A 17,500-nucleotide genomic window follows, 5' to 3' on the forward strand; every position below is an offset into this window, starting at 1 on the left:
CGGTTGCAGTGAGGAGGTTTCTTGCATTACCTGATGGTTTATTCTTTGCTCTCTCCCAGCCTTGTCCGGATGTCTACTGGTTCCCTATTTTCAGCGAGCGAGCGTGTGACGAGTTGGTGCAGGAAATGGAGCATTATGGGCAGTGGTCTGGAGAAAACACGAGGTAAGGAGGTCATTCTGGGCCCATTCTTGTTTCCAGGGCAACAAAGTCACACTAGGCCATTCTACTAGGCCCATTCTTGTTTCCAAGGCAACAAAGTCACACTAGGCCATTCTACTAGGCCCATTCTTGTTTCCAAGGCAACAAGGTCACACTAGGCCATTCTACTAGGCCCATTCTTGTTTCCAAGGCAACAAGGTGACACTAGGCCATTCTAGGCCCATTCTTGTTTCCAAGGCAACAAGGTCACATTAGGCCATTCTAGGCCCATTGTGATGAGGTCACAGCAGGTCAATTCTTTGATGCTAACTTTAGTGACAAAGTCGACGAATGTACAAAAGTGTTTCTGCCCTTTCACTAAAATTAGCGAGGCTGGAGATTTCACGCCTGAAAAGGTGTGCCTCTCCTGGCCGAGGGGCCTCTCTACCCACAATTCTCTCTGTTGGTCAATGGAAGTAGTGCTGCTAACTTAGAACTGTTAGGAGGCCACGGGAGTGAAGCGAGGCCTTGGCTGAAGGGAGCTCGAGTTGGTCAGCACCGCCTGAGCTGGGCGCTGAGCTCCGCAGGTGACCGTTCGCCTATGTGAGCCATCGGCTATTTGGCCCCAAAGGACTCGCCGGGAGCCACTTTAGGTGATGTTGACAGGTTACGGCGATGGGCTGTGACCAACGCTCGCGATCCTGGTCACGTCGCGTCATGTCACACTCCCAGCTTTGTTCCAAGCACTAAACAACAATTGATCTCTGAGTGACCTGAACAACAGTTGGACTCTCTGGGCCAAACGCAACTCCATCTGAGCAGCAGAATAATACACCATATGGTGCACAAGTACCATCCAGAAACAAAGGAGCCCATGTGACCGGCACCCCTCATCCACAGCTTCAACATTCACTCCCTCCACTACCGACGCACAGTGGCAGCAGTGTGTACCATGTACAAGATGCACTGCACCAACTCACCAAGGCTCCTTCGACAGCACCTTCCAAACCCCCGCGACCTCTACCACCTAGACGGACAACGGCAAACAAATGCATGGGAACACCACCACCTGCAAGTTCCCCTCCAAGTCACACACCATCCTGACTTGGAACTATATCGCCGTTCCTTCACTGTCGCTGGGTCAAAATCCTGGAGCTCCCTTCCTAACAGCATTGTGAGTTGTACCCACCCCACATGGACTGCAGCGGTTCAAGAAGGCAGCTCACCATCACCTTCTCAAGGGCAATTCGTTTTGGGCAATAAATGCTGGCATAGCCAGCGACACCCCACATCCTGAGAATAAATAAAAAATAAAACGTGAAATGGTATAGGAGGTTTTCATACTTACTCCGAGCAGTTTCACAGGTGGTGCATTATGGGATGGCTTCCATTGGCTTGCTGCATTTGATAAACTTCAGTTTTCTCTGTGTCCGGGGTGATGATGGAGTGGTCAGCCGTCTCTCAGGGGGTTGCACTCTGAGTCAAAAGGCCGTGGGTTCGAGTCCCACTCGAAGAACTCCAGCGCAACTAACAAGGGCGGACGCTCTGAGGGAGTGCTGCAATGTCAGAGGTGCCGTCTTTCGGATGAGACGTTTAACTGAGGGCCCCCATCTGCCCTCTCGGGTGGCTGTTAAAAGATCCCGTGACGCTAAACAGTAGAAGAGCAGGGGGGTGGGGGGAGGAGTTCTTTATGGTGTCCCGAGGCCAATATTTATTCCTCAAAAAAAAAATCACACAAAAAAAACCAGTTGATCTGGGTCATTAATCTCAGTGCTGTGCGTGGGATCTTGCTGTGCGCCCAATTGGCTGCTGGGTTTCCTACATAACGGCAGCGAGGACCCCTTCACAAAGTCCTTCCTGGGCTGCCAAGCGCTTTGGGATGTCCCGAGGGGGTCACCGAAAGGCGCTGTAATCAATGCGAGACCTTTCTGTAAACGCGTTGCCGTGGTTACTGTTCCCCCCCCCCCCCCCCCCCAGGATGTCCGTCTCAACGGAGGCTACGAGAACGTTCCGACCGTCGACATTCACATGAAGCAGGTCGGCTTCGAGAGGGAGTGGCTGGAGTTCCTGAGGAAGTATATCGCTCCCGGTGACGGAAAAGCTGTATCCCGGGTACCACACCGAGGTACGCAGGTTGGGGGAAGGGGACGGGACGGGAGAGGGTGCGGGGGCCGGTAGACGAGAGAGGAGAGTCGCAGAGATGTTTCCATTTGCGTCCGGAACCCGGGGCCATCGATATAAGACAGTCACTAATAAATCCAATCGGGAATTCCGGAGAAACCTCTTTCCCCCAGGGAGCGGTGAGAATGTGGAACTCGCTCCCACAGGGAGTGGTTGAGGTGAATCGTGTCGATACATTTAAGAGGAAGCTGGATAAACACATGAGGGAGAAAGAATAGAAGGATGTGGTGATAGGGTGAGAGGAAGAGGGGGTGGGAGGGAGGCTCGTGTGGAGCAGAAACACCAACACGGAGCAGCATGGTGCCGAATGGCCTGTTTCTGTGCTGTGAATACTATATCAAGGGGAAGTGGGGGGGGAGGGGGGGTAGGTACAGTGTAAATTGAGGCGAGGCGAAGGGGTTAACACGCAGAGGAGGGAGATCTTTAAACCACAAATGAAGTACAGAAGGGCCTGGGTTGGGAGGAGGAGGGTATTGTGAACAGTAAATGGTGGGCAGGGGCTGTTATAGACTGAGCGGTGGGTGGGCGGGCACAGAGATGTGGACAGCTGGGCAGTGCCGGGTTGGATCCGAACCTACCCGAGGCCGGTGTTTGGCATCGAGGAGGCAGATCTGCATTTGAGTGCTGGACTCTCAAGTCGAGTGAAGGGGCTGCCTCTGAAGGGAGGTGCCCCTCCCCCAACACACAGTGAGGTGGGGTGGAGAGAGGAGAGCTCCAGCACAGGCCTGTATCTATACAATCAGCAAGAATAAGCCTTCGAGGGTTTATCAGTGAACAATAGTGATCTGCAAAGTGATTTTTAAGGGCAGTTCTGATGCTGATCCTGTCTGTATCTAACCCCGTGCCGTACCTACTCGGGGGAGTGTTTGATGGGGACAGTGTAGAGGGAGCTTTACTCTGTATCTAACCTCCATTTTTTAAAATCAGAAATAACAAAAACTCAAATTAAAATGCCATTCTCGGCGTCGACAATGCACTCCAGTCCCTGCGGTGCCCACCGGCCGCGGAAGGCCTCGAGCGTCACCGGCGGACACCGCATGCTCCTTCTCCAGGGACACCCGGGAGCAAATGTAACTGCCTGCCCCTCTTCCGCGATCGGGGAGGACGGAACCCCCGACGGCCCGCAACCTGGACCTGTGAATTGCCACCTTGGCCAGGCCCAGGAGCAGACCGACGAGGAGATCCTCCTCCCGGCCCAAGCCCCTCCGCACCGGGGTGCCCAAAGATCAGGAGCGCGGGACTGAAGTGCAGCCAGAATTTGAGGAGCAGCCCCTTCAGATACTCAAAGAGGGGCTGCAACCCTCGCACACTCCGTATAATCGTGGAACACGGACTCGTCCAGGCCGCAGAAAGTACAGGCGGCCTGGGAGTCCGTGAACCTACTTAAAAGTCTATTGCACGGGACTGCTCTGTGCAGCACCACTCCACCCCAGGTCCCCGATGGTAAAGGGGGAAGACTCCCACGTAGAGAGACCTCCATCGGGGTTTCCCCTCGCCGCCAGATGGCAACGCGGACCGCCAGGGCCTGTCCGGCCGGCTGACTAGGGCGAGGAAGTGGAGAGTGTGCAGGAGCAGCCCGTACAGGAAACCCCTCCGCGCCGATTGGAATGGCACGGAGGGCATTTCCGAGAGGCGGCTCGGGTTGTGCGGGACCGGCTCCCGAGGAGGGTTTCGGGGCCTGGGTCCGATGAGCAGTTCCGGCCGAACAGGGTGTCAGTTCGGCCGGGAGCGCTCAGTGCTCCCGAGCCCCCTCGCCACCCGCAGTGAGGGGCGTCCCAGGGGTTTCGGCTACTCCTCCGCCCGCCGGACCGTCCCCGGAGTCGGCCGCTCCGGACAGCCGAGGCGCTCTCCTCCGCCGGCGGGGGAGCGCCCTGACTGGAGGCGACCATGTTCCAGACTCTGAATAGATCCCGGTAAAAGACAGGCAACTCCCTCAGAGAGGCGCGGCTAACGGACTCCACCAGGAGTTGCGTGTCGTCTTGAAGGCAGTGACACTGGCGGAAAAAATATGTCGCCAGCGCACACCATCTGGGAGGATGCTCACCATCTGGGAGGATGCTCGACGTACAGGTATCTCTGCAGGGTCCGAAGGCGGAGAGTCGCAGCCTGGGTGCGGACGCACACCAGCGACTGACCGCCCTCCTCAATCGGGAGACTCAGGACCGCGGCAGAGACCCAGTGTTTCCTCTTGCCCCAAAAGAAATCGACGAGTTTCTTCTGGATCTTAGTGGCAAATACAGGGGGCAGGCCAAAGTGACCAACCGGTACCACAGCATGGAGGCCACCTGCTTCCTTCTCCAGTTGGTCCAGAATCGACGGAACAAGTCCCGGAATTGCTCGTCCTCCAGTAGCTGGTTGTTAAAGTGCCAGTATGCGGACCCCGCCCGCATGGAGGCGCCGAGACGCGGGAGACGTACGCCTGTGAAATGTAGAGGCGGTCGATTCGTGACCCTCCCCCTCCAGACCTCCACGTGAAGGCGCTGGAGATTACCGCCAGACTTCCACCAAGTTGAGGGAGCTGATCAGTCCCTCAACTTCTCCACTGTCACTTGGCCGCGCTGGGGACCGGAGCGATCCCCCACCTCGAGGGTGCAGTTAAAATCCCCCCCCCCGATGATGATGCACTCGCTGCTATCAATGGAGCTCAGGAGAGCGGACACTTCTTCAAAGAAGCGCGCTTGCAACGCGCCGGGCCTGGGCGCGTACACGTTCACAAAGTGGAGCGGCACGCTACCCAGGCGAACGGCGAGGTGGAGCAAGCGGCCGGCACTAGCTCCTTGACCCCCAAGATCTCCGGCTGAAAGGTCGGGGCCAACAAGATAGCCACCCCACTAGAAATAGGGGTATGGTGACTCGTGTAGACCCCACCCTGCCACTCCGGCTTCATCTCCTGGAACGGTGTGGGTTTCCTGCAGAAAGCTCACTGCGTATCTCCCTTCCCTGAGGACTGAGAGATTGTGAAATCTGCGGTGAGCCCCTCTGCTGCCGTTGATGTTGAGGCTGGCTATGGTTATCTTCATGTCAAAGGTACTTAAAACCCGTCATCAACACCTCACTGTGAGGAGGGAGTGGAAGTGCACCTGGCCCTCCACTCACCCAGCAACCCATTGAGGAACACATTAAATCGGCGCCTCTCAACCAGTTTCACGTCCGTGCCCTTGCCCGCTTTTCTTACGAACATGCCCCACCCACTTGCAGACATGGCACCGTGCCCCGTCCAAGATCCAGAAGACGCGGTAGGCCGTCCCCTGGAACTCTACATTGAAATGGCCCTCTATGACCTCCTCCCGCGCCAGCTGCATGAATAGCTGGCGGCAGAAGGAGTACACGTGTCGGAGGCTGTTCCCCCGAAGACCGAGCGGGACTGGGGTGAGCCCCGTCTTTACCTCCCCCAGATGGTGCAGGTGGGGAAGGAGGAGCTCACCAGGGATGAAGGGCGGGACATTGGATAGAATGAGCCTTTGCGCAGTGGCCTCCAGGGGGGTCCACTGGCAGAAAGGTCCCGCCCACGGTGAGCCCCTTGCTCAGAGCCAGGGACACCGCCCGCTCGGTCTTCAGGAAAAACACTGCCTTCCCGTACATTTTAGAGGCTGCAACATTGGCCGAAGGGCCGACAACCTCGGCCATTGCCTTAACACATGCCTCTATCGTCATGTTCGGATGGACGTAGCTCTTGACCCCATGCTTCGACGGGGCAACAGCTGCAGCAGCGTACGTGCGAGAAGGCCCCGCCACCGGTGAAGAGGGACTTGCCTTGGGGTCGCAGAGCCACGCCCACCCTTCAGAAATAAACTAACAGCTTTTAAACTACAGCAATATGATGGGAGGGGTGGGAGTAGAGAAGAATAGGGGGTGAAAAGGACAAGGAGCGGAGAGGATAGACAGCTGAGTGATGGGAGGGAGAGATGAGCTGCAAGGATGTTGCTGTGGTTTGGTGATTGGAGCACCTTACTTCAGAGTTCACAGTCCTGTCTTCCAGTTAGGGGAGGGTTCTTCGCCCGGGTCGGTTAGAGCCGCCCGGTTCTCTCCCTTTCCGCTGTTCTGTCAAGACTCTGAAGACTTTCTTCAGCCGGGCAGCTCCAGCTGTCCCAAGCCCCACAGTTGGGGGGGTGGGGAGGGAGCCCCCTTTGTGCAGGATGGCAGATAAACACAAGAGTAAATACAAGGGCTCCCTATAGAATTTGGCAGCCCCACCCCTGGATCTACCGGTGCCTCCTCCCTCCCCCAACAGTCCAAACAACCAACAGTTCTCTGGTGCTCCAACACCCACCTCTCCAAAATGACCTGCAAGTCTTCTTTGACTTTGAATAAAGTACAACAGTTCCACAGTAAATGCAGCTGTCTCCAGTTACTCCTCTCTGCTCTCTCCTCTCCAGGTGCAGCTGCACCCCCTGATTGCAGGCAGGAAGTGCTTCCCAAATTGCCCAGCCAATCCCAGTGCTGTACCTGTCCTGGGAGTGTTTGAAGCTGACACTGGACCCTCAGCTCCCTGATATTAATAATCCTTACCTTAATGAGGAAAAAGTAAAATCTGTGTTCAGCAAGTGCGATGTTTAAATTGATGGAAGCCCCTCTAACATTGTGCTGAAGATTCCAGGCCAGTGCTGTGTTCTGCTGTCATCCGGGAAAGCATACAGTCGGGGCCTGGGCGCTCTGAGTTAGAAAGGGGGGCGAGATCAGTCCCAGCCCTCATGGTCGAATACCCCAGTCGTGACTTGTTAGTTACTGGATGGAGATAGATGTAGCACTGGGGTACCTTCAGGGGAGCTGAGGTTGTTGGCTGGGGGGTGGCAACAGGCCTGTGCTAACGCTCCCCCCCCACAGACCCGTCTGACTTCCTGCTCTTTCCGATAGGCCGAGGCGGTGATGAACTTCGTGGTTCGGTACCGACCAGACGAACAGCCGTCTCTCCGACCTCACCACGACTCCTCAACCTTCACCATTAACATCGCCCTGAACACCAAAGGCGTAGACTATGAGGTACGTGGTTCACCCATCGCCAGGAGGCGTCTCCCTGTGCAGGCCCCGCTAGCAGAAGAACAGGCCAACCTTCCTCAGGGGCGCCTTATTTTGCTAATTCTCCGGGGCCAGAGTGGGACCCTCCACCCCCCACTCCTCTGGGACCACCATGACCCGCGAGGGCTCTGTATCCATACTGCACTGCCATTGGCTCTCGGTGCTGGAGGTACCTCTGACCCAATGAGTCAGACCCCCCTCAAAGACCAATCCCCACCCTCCCTCCATCTGACTGTATCCCTCAATCCCTCCTCCTCTCCATCTCCCTCAATCACTCCTCCTCTCCACCTCCCTCAATCCCTCCTCCTCTCGTATCCCTCAGTCTCTCCTCACTGTATCCCTCAATCCCTCCTCCTCTCCATCTCCCTCAATCCCGTCCCGATTCAGAAATGAATCTGAGCCAGGGGTCTGCAGTGCCTGAATGAAGATCACTGGGTGGGATCGCGCTGTGCGTGGCGATGTCAAACCGACGGCGGGTGGTTATTATTGGATGGTCAGACACGGTTGGCGCTGCAATGATGACATTACCGTTGAGTAATTCTGGGGGTGGGTTGGGGGGGCGGGGGTGGTAAAGGGGCCCCACCTTGGGCCGGGTGCCTCATCGTGAATCCCCATCTGACCCTCCGCAATCTAACGGCCGGGACGGTCTCCTTGTTTTTTTTTTGGGCAGGGCGGAGGCTGCCGGTTTCTGAGGTACAACTGCTCGATCGAGGCCCCGCGGAAGGGATGGTCACTTATGCACCCGGGCCGACTCACGCACTTCCACGAGGGCCTGCCGACGACCCACGGGACACGATACATCATGGTTTCTTTCGTGGACCCGTGACGACGACGGGGGTGGTGGGGGGGGGGGGGTGAAATCGGACTGGGATGTGGCGGAGGCGTTACACCCCCCCCCCTGGACTCGGAACCGCGGAGGCCATTTCCAGAGTCACTCCTCGATCAACCGGTGATTTCTTTCTCGACAATCAAAGCAGCCTATCTAGAACCAACCAACCAATGAGCAGGCAAACAACCCCACACCCACCCTGCACCCTCAAGAATGAGGCTCGACTGCCAACCAAACACCACCTCCCTCGCTAGGCTTCTCTCTGGAACTAACCTGGCTCATTGTCCCTGGCCCCCAACCCCACTTGCAAGTGCCTTTCCGTCAGGCCTTTGATGCCTCCACCGATTGGACGCTTTAGATGGGTTCCACGAGACAACCAACCGCAGTGGCAATCGGTAATTTCAACCGTCGGGGGGGGGTACAATGGTTCCCACACTGTAACAGAGCCTCGGGATGCTAATCCTTTGAACAACTGGTGAACTGTGTTTTGAAACTAGCTGATCGTTGTACTTCAAGGACGTGATAGTTGCAGGGAGGAGGCCACTCGGCCCCTCCAGCCTGCTCCGCCATTCAATAAGATCATGGCTGACCTACCTCAATTGCTGCCCGATCCCATACCTCTTGATCGTATCCAAAAATCTGGCCATTTAGTCGACGATTAAGCATCCGCAGCTCTCCGGGATGGAGAATTCCAACGGTTCCGAGTGGAGACATCTCTCCCCATCTCAGTCCTAAATGGCCAACCCTTTATCCTGAAACTGTGCCCCTCTCGTTCTAGATTCTCCAGCCAGGGGGGGCCAAACAGCCTCTCAACGTCTACCCTGTTCAGCCCTCTCAGAATTTTATGTTTCACTGGGATCCCCTCTCATTCTTCAAAACTCCAGAGGATACAGACTTCTTCGCACAAAGGGAGAGTGGAAATCTGGAACTCTCTTCCCAACTCCCGCCCCCCCCCACCCCTAAAAAAAAAACTCGAGGCTGGGGTGGGGGGGGCGCAGTTGGAAATTTCAAAACTGAGATTGATAGATTTTTGTTGGGTGTTAAGCGTTCCAGAACCAAGGCGGGCAAATGGAGTTAAAATACAGATCAGCCATGATCTAATTGATTGGGGGAAGCAGGCTCGACGGGCAGAATGGCCTGCTCCTGCTCCTGTTTTTCTCGTTTTCTATCTTTCTCCCGTTCCTGCAATGACGCGGCAGGTACAACTGAAAGTGCAGCAGGTCCGTCCAGCATTGGCAGACGCTTCTGTCACGAGCATCGAGCGCTGTGCTTTTCATCGAATGTTACATGGCCGATGCAGGCCCTTCAGCCCATCGTACCTGTACAAGAAACGAGGGGCAGGAGGGGGGGTCTCGGGAGTGAGCAACGGAGAGGTGGCAATGGAAAGAGCAGTGGGCGGAGGCTGCGGGCAAACGAGACATGTGTCCTCTCTCTTCAACTTACACTTTTGCGGGCACCATCCAGGCTGGGAATTCTGTGGTGAGTAACTCACCTCCTGACTCCCCAAAGCCTGTCCACCATCTACAAGGCACAAGTTAGGAGTGTGATGGAATACTCTCCACTGGATGGGTGCAGCTCCAACAACACTCAAGAGGCTCAACACCATCCAGGACAAAGCAGCCCGCTTGATTGGCACCCCATCCACAAACATTCACTCCCGACACACAGTGGCAGCAGTGTGTACCATCTACAAGATGCACTGCAGCAACGCACCAAGGCTCCTTAGATAACACCTTCCAAACCCGCGACCTCTACAGCGGTTCAAGAAGGCAGCTCACCACCACCTTCTCAGGGGCAATTAGGGATGGGCAATAAATGCTGGCCTGGCCAGTGACGCCCACATCCCATGAATGATTTTTTTTGTTAAACATTTGCTGAGTCCAGATTCGAGCCTTTCACTGCCTCAGTTCCTCCCATTCCTGCCTCCTGCCAAGTTTGATCCGTGCTGCAAGCCATTTTTACAAATTCGTTCAGACCCAGTCCAGCAGCTATGTCCTTTAGGACTCGGTCAGTAGTGGTGCTACCGAGCCACTCTTGGTGATGGAAGTTGAAGCTCCCCCCACCCAGAGTACATTGTGCCCTTGCCACCCTCAGTGCTGCCTCCAAGTGCTGTTCAACATGACTCATCAGCTGAGGGAGGGCGGTAGGTGGTAAATGTTCTGGAGAGTTTGAACGTCCTAATTAAGGCGGGGGGGGGGGGGGGGGGGGGAGTTCGTTGGATGCTGCTTGGTATGTTAGGAGGTCTGTTAGTTGAACCAGTCAAGGGAGTTGGGTGAGTGGTGGGTGTGCATGTGTTGTCGGGCATCTGACCTTGTTTTATTTATTACCAGCCCTTTCGTCGTTTGCTTTTATTTTCCTTTTCTTTGCAAATTCTGAGGGGCCGTTTTCTTTTTCCTTACCCGCTATGTACCTCTCACACCAACATCTCCCCCATCCCCCCCCCCCCCCCCGGTCAGCCCCCTCACCCTCTGCTGCAGCTTCATGGCTCGAAGCCCGTTCTGTCTCCAAACTGGCGAAGGAGGCCTCGGGGAGCGAGAGGCCGACGACGGGATTCCTGGGTGGAGCGCGAGGCGTGTCAGGTGACGCCCTTCCCGAGAGGAGCCTTATTCCCCTGCGCGGGATCGGAAGCAGAGGCCCCACCGCTCATCATTAAGCGAGGGAAGGCAAGACGGGAGGCCTGCAGCCTTGGTTTTGGAAGCTAGGGGCCTACGGAGGAAGACGCAGCCTGGTTGTCTCCGGGAGGCTTTGTGGTTTTTGCACTGAGGGCGGTGTGTCTGCCCTCCGAGTGCAATTTCACCGTCAGAAAACAAAGGAAAGATCACGATTACTGCTCAAACCAGGGCCATTCTCCCCGCAGGCCCCAACTGTTGCCATGGAGTTGGACCCAATCCTGGCCGCCATCTTGCGGAGAGGTCAGTTTTCCACGCGAGGAGTTTGGGGGGGGGGGCTTCCTTTAAATGCACTGAGAGCTGCCCGGCCCCATCAGTTTCCTCAAGGGTTGCCGTGTGGTTTACTGACACCCCCCTGCTCAAACTGCGCACAAGTATTGACACGGGCCTATGAGTGAAAAGGCAAACATGAGCCTTCGGGAGGGAGTGGGGTTACGGAAGTGACTGAGGGTGTCTCGTACATCCAGAAGTCTTTTTTTTTGGTATATGTTGATGTGTTTTTTTCAAATGTGATTGAAAGAATGCTTTATATTATATGTTCTTTATTGTCTCCGTGTCTTTACACATTATTGTACACGCTAAGTCCCCTCTATCAGTGCAATCGGCCCAGTTCTAGCTCGAGCGAAAGACTTGCATTTATATAGTGCCTTGCATCACCTCAGAAAGCCCCAAACTCCTGAAGTAATTTTTCAAGCATAGGCATGGTTGTAATGGAGGAAATGCAGCAGCCATCTTGTACAGAGCAAGATCCCAAAAAAAACAGCGATGTGGGAGCAGCCTGATCGTGCTTCTTGTTGGTTAGGGGAGACACATAGGCCAAGCCACAGGGGGGGGGGGCGGCGGAAGTCGGGGGGGGGTGGGGAGAACTCGCCACTGCTCTTCAAAATGCTGGCCACAGGATCGGTAATGTCAACTCGAGATGATAGATCATCCGAAAGCTGGCACCCGCCCCACCCCTCCCACCGCCAGCGCGGCACTCCCTCAGTAGTGGCACTGGGAGCGTCAGCCTGGATTTTTGCGCTGAGGTCCCCGAGTGGGATTCGGACCCCGTGACCTTCAGTCGCGGAGACGAGAGCGCCTCTGCGGGAGTGCCCTGGGCCCCCTATCTATCCTGCCCGCAGCAACACCGCTGGGAGCTATGATCGCGTTGTGGTTTGTTGGGATCTTGCTGTGCACAAATGGGCTGCTGAGTTTTCCTACATTCCAACAGGGAACCATTCTTCATTGACTGCAAGGTGCTTTGGGTTGGCCTGAGGGCCCCACCTTGTGATGTTCTGAGCTGTGGTTTGGGGCGGGGAGAGGCCTCATGGGAATGTTTTACTTTCGCACATCCCCTCCCCCCGACTCCGTGGCTCTGCTTCTTCCTGCTCTACTCCAGATTCCCAAGGCCCATCCTGCCGCTGGTGGCGGTGAGACGGCCGGTGGGCGCGAAGCCTGAAACTGTCCCTCCCCCCCCAACTTTTCAAACCGGGTGGTCATGGTTCGATTCCCATCCCCCATTCCCCTCCCCCCCCCCAGTGCCCATCTCGAGGCTTCCCAGCGCCAACCCCGAGGAAGTGCTGCACTGCCAGCGGTGCCGTCTTTGCGCAGCAACTTTAAAACCGAGGGCCCTGTCTGGCGTCGCGGGTGGACGTAAAAGATCCCGCGGATGGCATTGGGAAGCCGAGCGGGGTTGGAAGGAAGCTCTCCCGGCCCAATAGTTAATCCCTCAACTAACATCACCCAAGGGAGACGAACCAGTCGTTCATCTTGTGCCCATTTGTGGGATCTTGCTGTACCCTTTGGGGGGCAATGCACTGAACATGTGCTCAAATGGTACCATAATGAAAGCATGCTCTCTCTTTACCCTTTGAGGGCAAGGGGGGTGCGTGGAGACTGCAGTTTAATAAGCACCCGATCAACTGGGTTCAAATCCCCCAGGCAACTGCCATCACCGTAGGCCGAGGGTGAAACCAGGGACTTTCCTGCTCCGTAGGCCAGTGCAATAACTCTTCCTTCCCTCCATTCGAGCCAACAGGGAAGCCTAGCGACAAATGCGTTACTGAGGATCCCACTTAATACAAACCAGACTGAATTTCCCCCAGGAAAGGAAAAGAAATGGTTTAAATTTAATAAATGATGATCCAATGGCCTTGATATCAAAGAGTTTTGTTTTGTTAGAAAAAAACAACACACACAAAACAGAAAATGAACGGCGTGCAACCTGGGCACGCAGGACACACAACTCCCAAAACATTCCTGGGAATCTTGGTAATTACATCATCACTGCACTCATTCCACCCGCTGGTTGGAGTCATACTGAGCACAAAGAAAAATGGCTGTGTTAGTTGGAGGCCAATCATCTCAGGCCCAGGACATCACTGCAGGAGTTCCTCAGGTTAGTTTGCGAGGCCCAACCATCTTCAGCTGCTTCATCAATTGACCTTCCCTTCATCATGTGAGAGGTGGGGATGTTCACTGATGATTGCACAATGTTCACCATTCGTAACTTCCACGTTGACATTCAGTGGCATTCCCATTGTTGGATTCCCCCACTATCAACATCCTAGGGGTTACCATTGACCAGAAACTGAACTGGACCAGCCATATAAATACCGTGGCTACAAGAGCAGGTCAGAGGCTGGGAATCCTGCGGTGAGTAACTCACCTCCTGACTCCCCAAAGCCTGTCCACCATCTACAAGGCACAAGTCAGGAGTGTGATGGAATACTCTCCACTTGCCTGGATGGGTGCAGCTCCAACAACACTCAAGAAGTTCGACAGTGGCAGCAGTGTGTACCATCTACAAGATGCACTGCAGCAACGTGCAAAGGTTCCTTAGACAGCACCTTCCAAACCCACGACCTCTACCAACTAGAAGGAGAAGGGCAGAAGATGCATGGGAAACACCACCACCTGCAAGTTCCCCTCCAAGCCACACACCATCCTGACTTGGAACTATATCGGCCGTTCCTTCACTGTCGCTGGGTCAAAATCCTGGAACTCCCTCCCTAACAGCACTGAGGGTATAAATTGGAAGCAAAGTTGAAATTATCCAGTTCAGGACAAGAACAGGAAACGGCAGCGATACAATCAATGTAGAGGTGAGGGTGAGGGAGGAGAACCACCCCCCCCAAGTATAGCTGGAACAAAGATCGTTCCACATATCCCATGTGGGTTCCTTTTACTTGAAGTTGAAGGAGAAGTTGTTCAATGTGAGAACAAGTTCAGCCAGGCAGAGGAGGGTGGTGCTGGATGGGGACTGGTTGGGCCTCTGTTCAAGGAAGAAGCAGAGAGCCCTCAGGCCATGCAGCCTTGACTACACATCCTCCCTCTCGGCTACCCGCAGGCACGTGATTCCATTCTCCCAGTTTCCGAGGTCTGACAATGCAACCTTCCAAATGGGAAGGGGGTGGGAATTCTGCTGTTCCTATTTCCAACACCTCCAGCCAGATCTCTTGCTCCTTGTCCCGCGACCATCTCCTTCTGCCTTGCACCAGCACCCCTTTCGGCATTTAATCTCTCCTGCCTTCCACCCGTTCGCAGGCCTTCCCTTTTGTTCTTTCCTCCCCCTTCACCCCCCCCCCCCCCCCCCCCCCCCACCTTGCTTCAAAACCCTTTTACATCCTAACTTTTCTCCGTTCTGATGAAAGTTTGAAACGTCAACTCTGTTTCTCTCTCTGTTGATGTTTGTTGAGTATTTCCAGCTTTTTTTTCTGCTTTTATTAAATACGCCACCCGGTTAATCAACCTGCAAATGTTTCCACGGTTTCACGCCCTTCTCTGAGGGAAGGGTAGGAATACTAAAAACATCAGGTGTTCACTATGTATTGACTCCGGCACATATCACAGCAGCACTGGCCTGTGCTCACTGAGGAACTAAACACTAAACTAGGGGTCATCCCAAAATTAGGAGGGCGAGCGAAGGATCTAACAATGTGCACAATAAACACCGGAGAGATTGCCAATTCCTGATTAAATCTGCTGAGGTAGGCCATTTCTTTGTCCCCGACCCGGTAGACGCACCCCCTCTACCTCATTGTGACGTCCAATTAGGAAGGTAAGAGGAGGAGTGGGCCTTTTGACCCTTCCAGTCTGCCCTACCATTCAATAGAATCATGGTTGTGCCTTTCCATCCCAACTCTACTTTCTTCCACAATCCCCACATCCCTTGGCCCTTAGATTCTTCGACACTGTTGATCTCAAATATACTTGACGACTGAGCATCCACCGCTCTCTGGGGTGGAGAATTCTAAAGATCCGCAACCCTCTGAGTGAAGAAATTTCTCCTCGTCTCTGTCCAAAATGGCCGACCCTTTATCCTGAGACTGTGACCCCCTAATTCTAGAGTCTCCAGCCCAGGGGAAAACAGCCCCTCAGCATCTTCCATCTGGGTGTTGGTCCCTCTGTGTGAAGGAGGACTTCCTGATATCAGGCCTCAATTTACATTGCAGTGGGATGGGGGGGGGGAGGGGAAATTCCAAATGGGCAGAGAGGAAAAGGTTTCGGCCTCGCGCACCGGGCCCACAGAAATAAAACGGTTTGAACTCAACATTTTTCCTGTCCCGGAATAAAACTTAACATTAAAAAAAAGAAAGGTGGGGTTGGGGAGAGATACATTTTCTTGCACGGGTTGGGGAGGGGAGCTGGCAGGGACTGGGATCAGGCCGAGGGGTCGAAGGGATCGCTGGGCGGGACGTTGTTGCTGGCGTCGAGGAAGATGGAGAGCGTTCCGATCGAGGTGAAAGTGATGAAGACCCAGAGGAACAGCCGGTCGACAACCATGGCGACATACTGCCAGTCCTCCTTCAGCTGTAGAAAGGACAGAAAGGACACGGTGAGCAGGAAAGCCTCAGGCTCCATTCTCGGCCTGTACCGAGTAGGCCTATTTCACTACAGGCAGCAGTGGGTGGGTCAGTGGGCGGCAGCCTCGATCTTCCGAGTCATTAATGTCGTGCGTTCGAGCCCCACTCCACTGGCTCGAGCACGTAATCCAGGCTGACACTCCCGGTGCTGTGCTGAGCTGAGGGAGTGCCACACTGTCAGAGGTGCCGTCTCTCAGATGAGACGTTAAACTGAGGCTCCGTCTGCCCTCTTGGCTGTAAGTAAAAGATCCCACGGCCATTATCTGGAACCGCCGGGGAATTCTCCCCAGAGTCAAGTCCAGTATTTATCCGTCAACCAACGTCTGGTCATTATCACATTGCAGACTGCGGGAGCTTGCTGTGCGCAAAGTGGCTGCCCCGATTCCTACACATCAGGGTCAAGGTCGGATTGTGCACAACAACAGAGTTAGGGACAGGGTCCCGGTAAAAGGAAGACGTCTGTCTGGGTCACCTTTCACCTCATGACCTCACGGCCATGTTTCACTCTGAACTTGGCGTCATCCGCAAGTTGGCGTAATTCTGTCCGTGACCCCGCTCACCTTGTCCCTCTGACTCCCCTCTCCCCCTGCCACCCCCACTCCGTCCCTAACTCCGAGTGCGCACCAGAGTTGCCATGGTGACCAATCACTGCTGCCCTCACTGCAGTGAATTATGGGTAAATGGGTTCTCAGCAGCCAAAGCGAGGCAGGCCCGGCACTGGTGCATGATGGGAAGCACCCCGCCGTGCAACAAGAGAGTTTGTTTCCGTTCGGTGCCCTCCCCGGTTATGGCAGACGCCCCGGGGGCCACGCCGACTCACCGTGTCGTATTCCTCCTGGCCCTGCAGCTCCTTCGCGATGTATTTAACGGCCTCCACGGCAGCCTTGAGGTCGGAGGCAGCACCACCTGCTGGATGAGACCGTTCATGTACCGGTTTATCTCTGGGAACAGGCGGGTCGGCGGCAGCTCCACCCTGAGGGAACAGAGGAAGAGTTTAAAACATCTGCTCCAGGATGCGGAGAGTGGGCGGAGGAGGAGGAGGGAGTGAGTGGGAGCAGGGTGGGTCGGGGGGAGTGAGAAATGAGCTCCCAGCAGGGTCGCCAACTTCTCCAGGATCATCCTCGCGTCTCCAGGAAATGAAAGTTTAATTCCCAGGAGCAACCTGGGAAGAAACATAAATTACAGGGGGCCTTAAATTTACTTTTAACAGTTTGCATTTAGATGGCACCTTTAAAGTAGTAAACATCCCGAGGTGCTTCACAGGAGCAACCAACCAAAATTTAACACCGAGCCACGTAAGGAGATATTAGAAACAGATGACCAAAAGCGTTCGGTTTTAAGGAGCGTCTTGAAGGAGGAGAGGGGCGGAGAGGGTTTAGGGAGGGAATTCCAGAGCTCGGGGGCCCCAGGCAGCTGAAGGCACGGCCGCCAATGGTGGAGCGATGGGAATCGGGGGATGGTCAAGAGGCCGGGATTGGAGGAGCGCAAGGATCTCGGAGGGGGGAGGGTTACAGAGATAGGGAGGGGCGAGGCCATGGAGGGATTTGAAAACAAGGATGAGAATTTTAAATTTGAGGCTGGGAGCAAATGTAGGCCAGTGAGCACAGGGGGTGATAATGAGTGAACATTTCTCAATGATGAAATTACTGCAGATGGGGTAAAAGACTGATTGACAGCATTTGTTCTTGCGACATGGGTGTGACTGGAAAGGTCACAAGGTACATCCCAGGGACATAAAGTACCAACCACGTTGGGCTGGAGCCCTGTGTAGGCCCAGCCTGGGTAGGGGTGAGGACTGGAGCCTTGTGTAGGCCCAGCCCGG

The 17,500-nt window shown here is 54.9% G+C and overlaps 1 protein-coding gene and 1 pseudogene across 1 annotated transcript in view; one reads left to right on the top strand and one right to left on the bottom strand.

The window, feature by feature from the left end:
- Positions 1 to 12,964, top strand: part of LOC137357423 (multifunctional procollagen lysine hydroxylase and glycosyltransferase LH3-like) — a 13,913-nt pseudogene extending 949 nt beyond the window's left edge.
- Positions 12,965 to 14,418: 1,454 nt separating this feature from the next.
- Positions 14,419 to 17,500, bottom strand: part of LOC137357374 (acetylcholine receptor subunit beta-like) — a 21,230-nt gene continuing 18,148 nt past the window's right edge. The window contains 3 exon segments of the mRNA XM_068023657.1: positions 14,419 to 15,625; positions 16,499 to 16,572; positions 16,575 to 16,651. Coding sequence (XP_067879758.1) covers positions 15,476 to 15,625; positions 16,499 to 16,572; positions 16,575 to 16,651 — 301 coding nt within the window. The 3' untranslated portion in view covers positions 14,419 to 15,475.

This window comes from Heterodontus francisci, chromosome 48 (assembly GCF_036365525.1).
Source record: "Heterodontus francisci isolate sHetFra1 chromosome 48, sHetFra1.hap1, whole genome shotgun sequence".
Taxonomy (NCBI): domain Eukaryota; kingdom Metazoa; phylum Chordata; class Chondrichthyes; order Heterodontiformes; family Heterodontidae; genus Heterodontus; species Heterodontus francisci.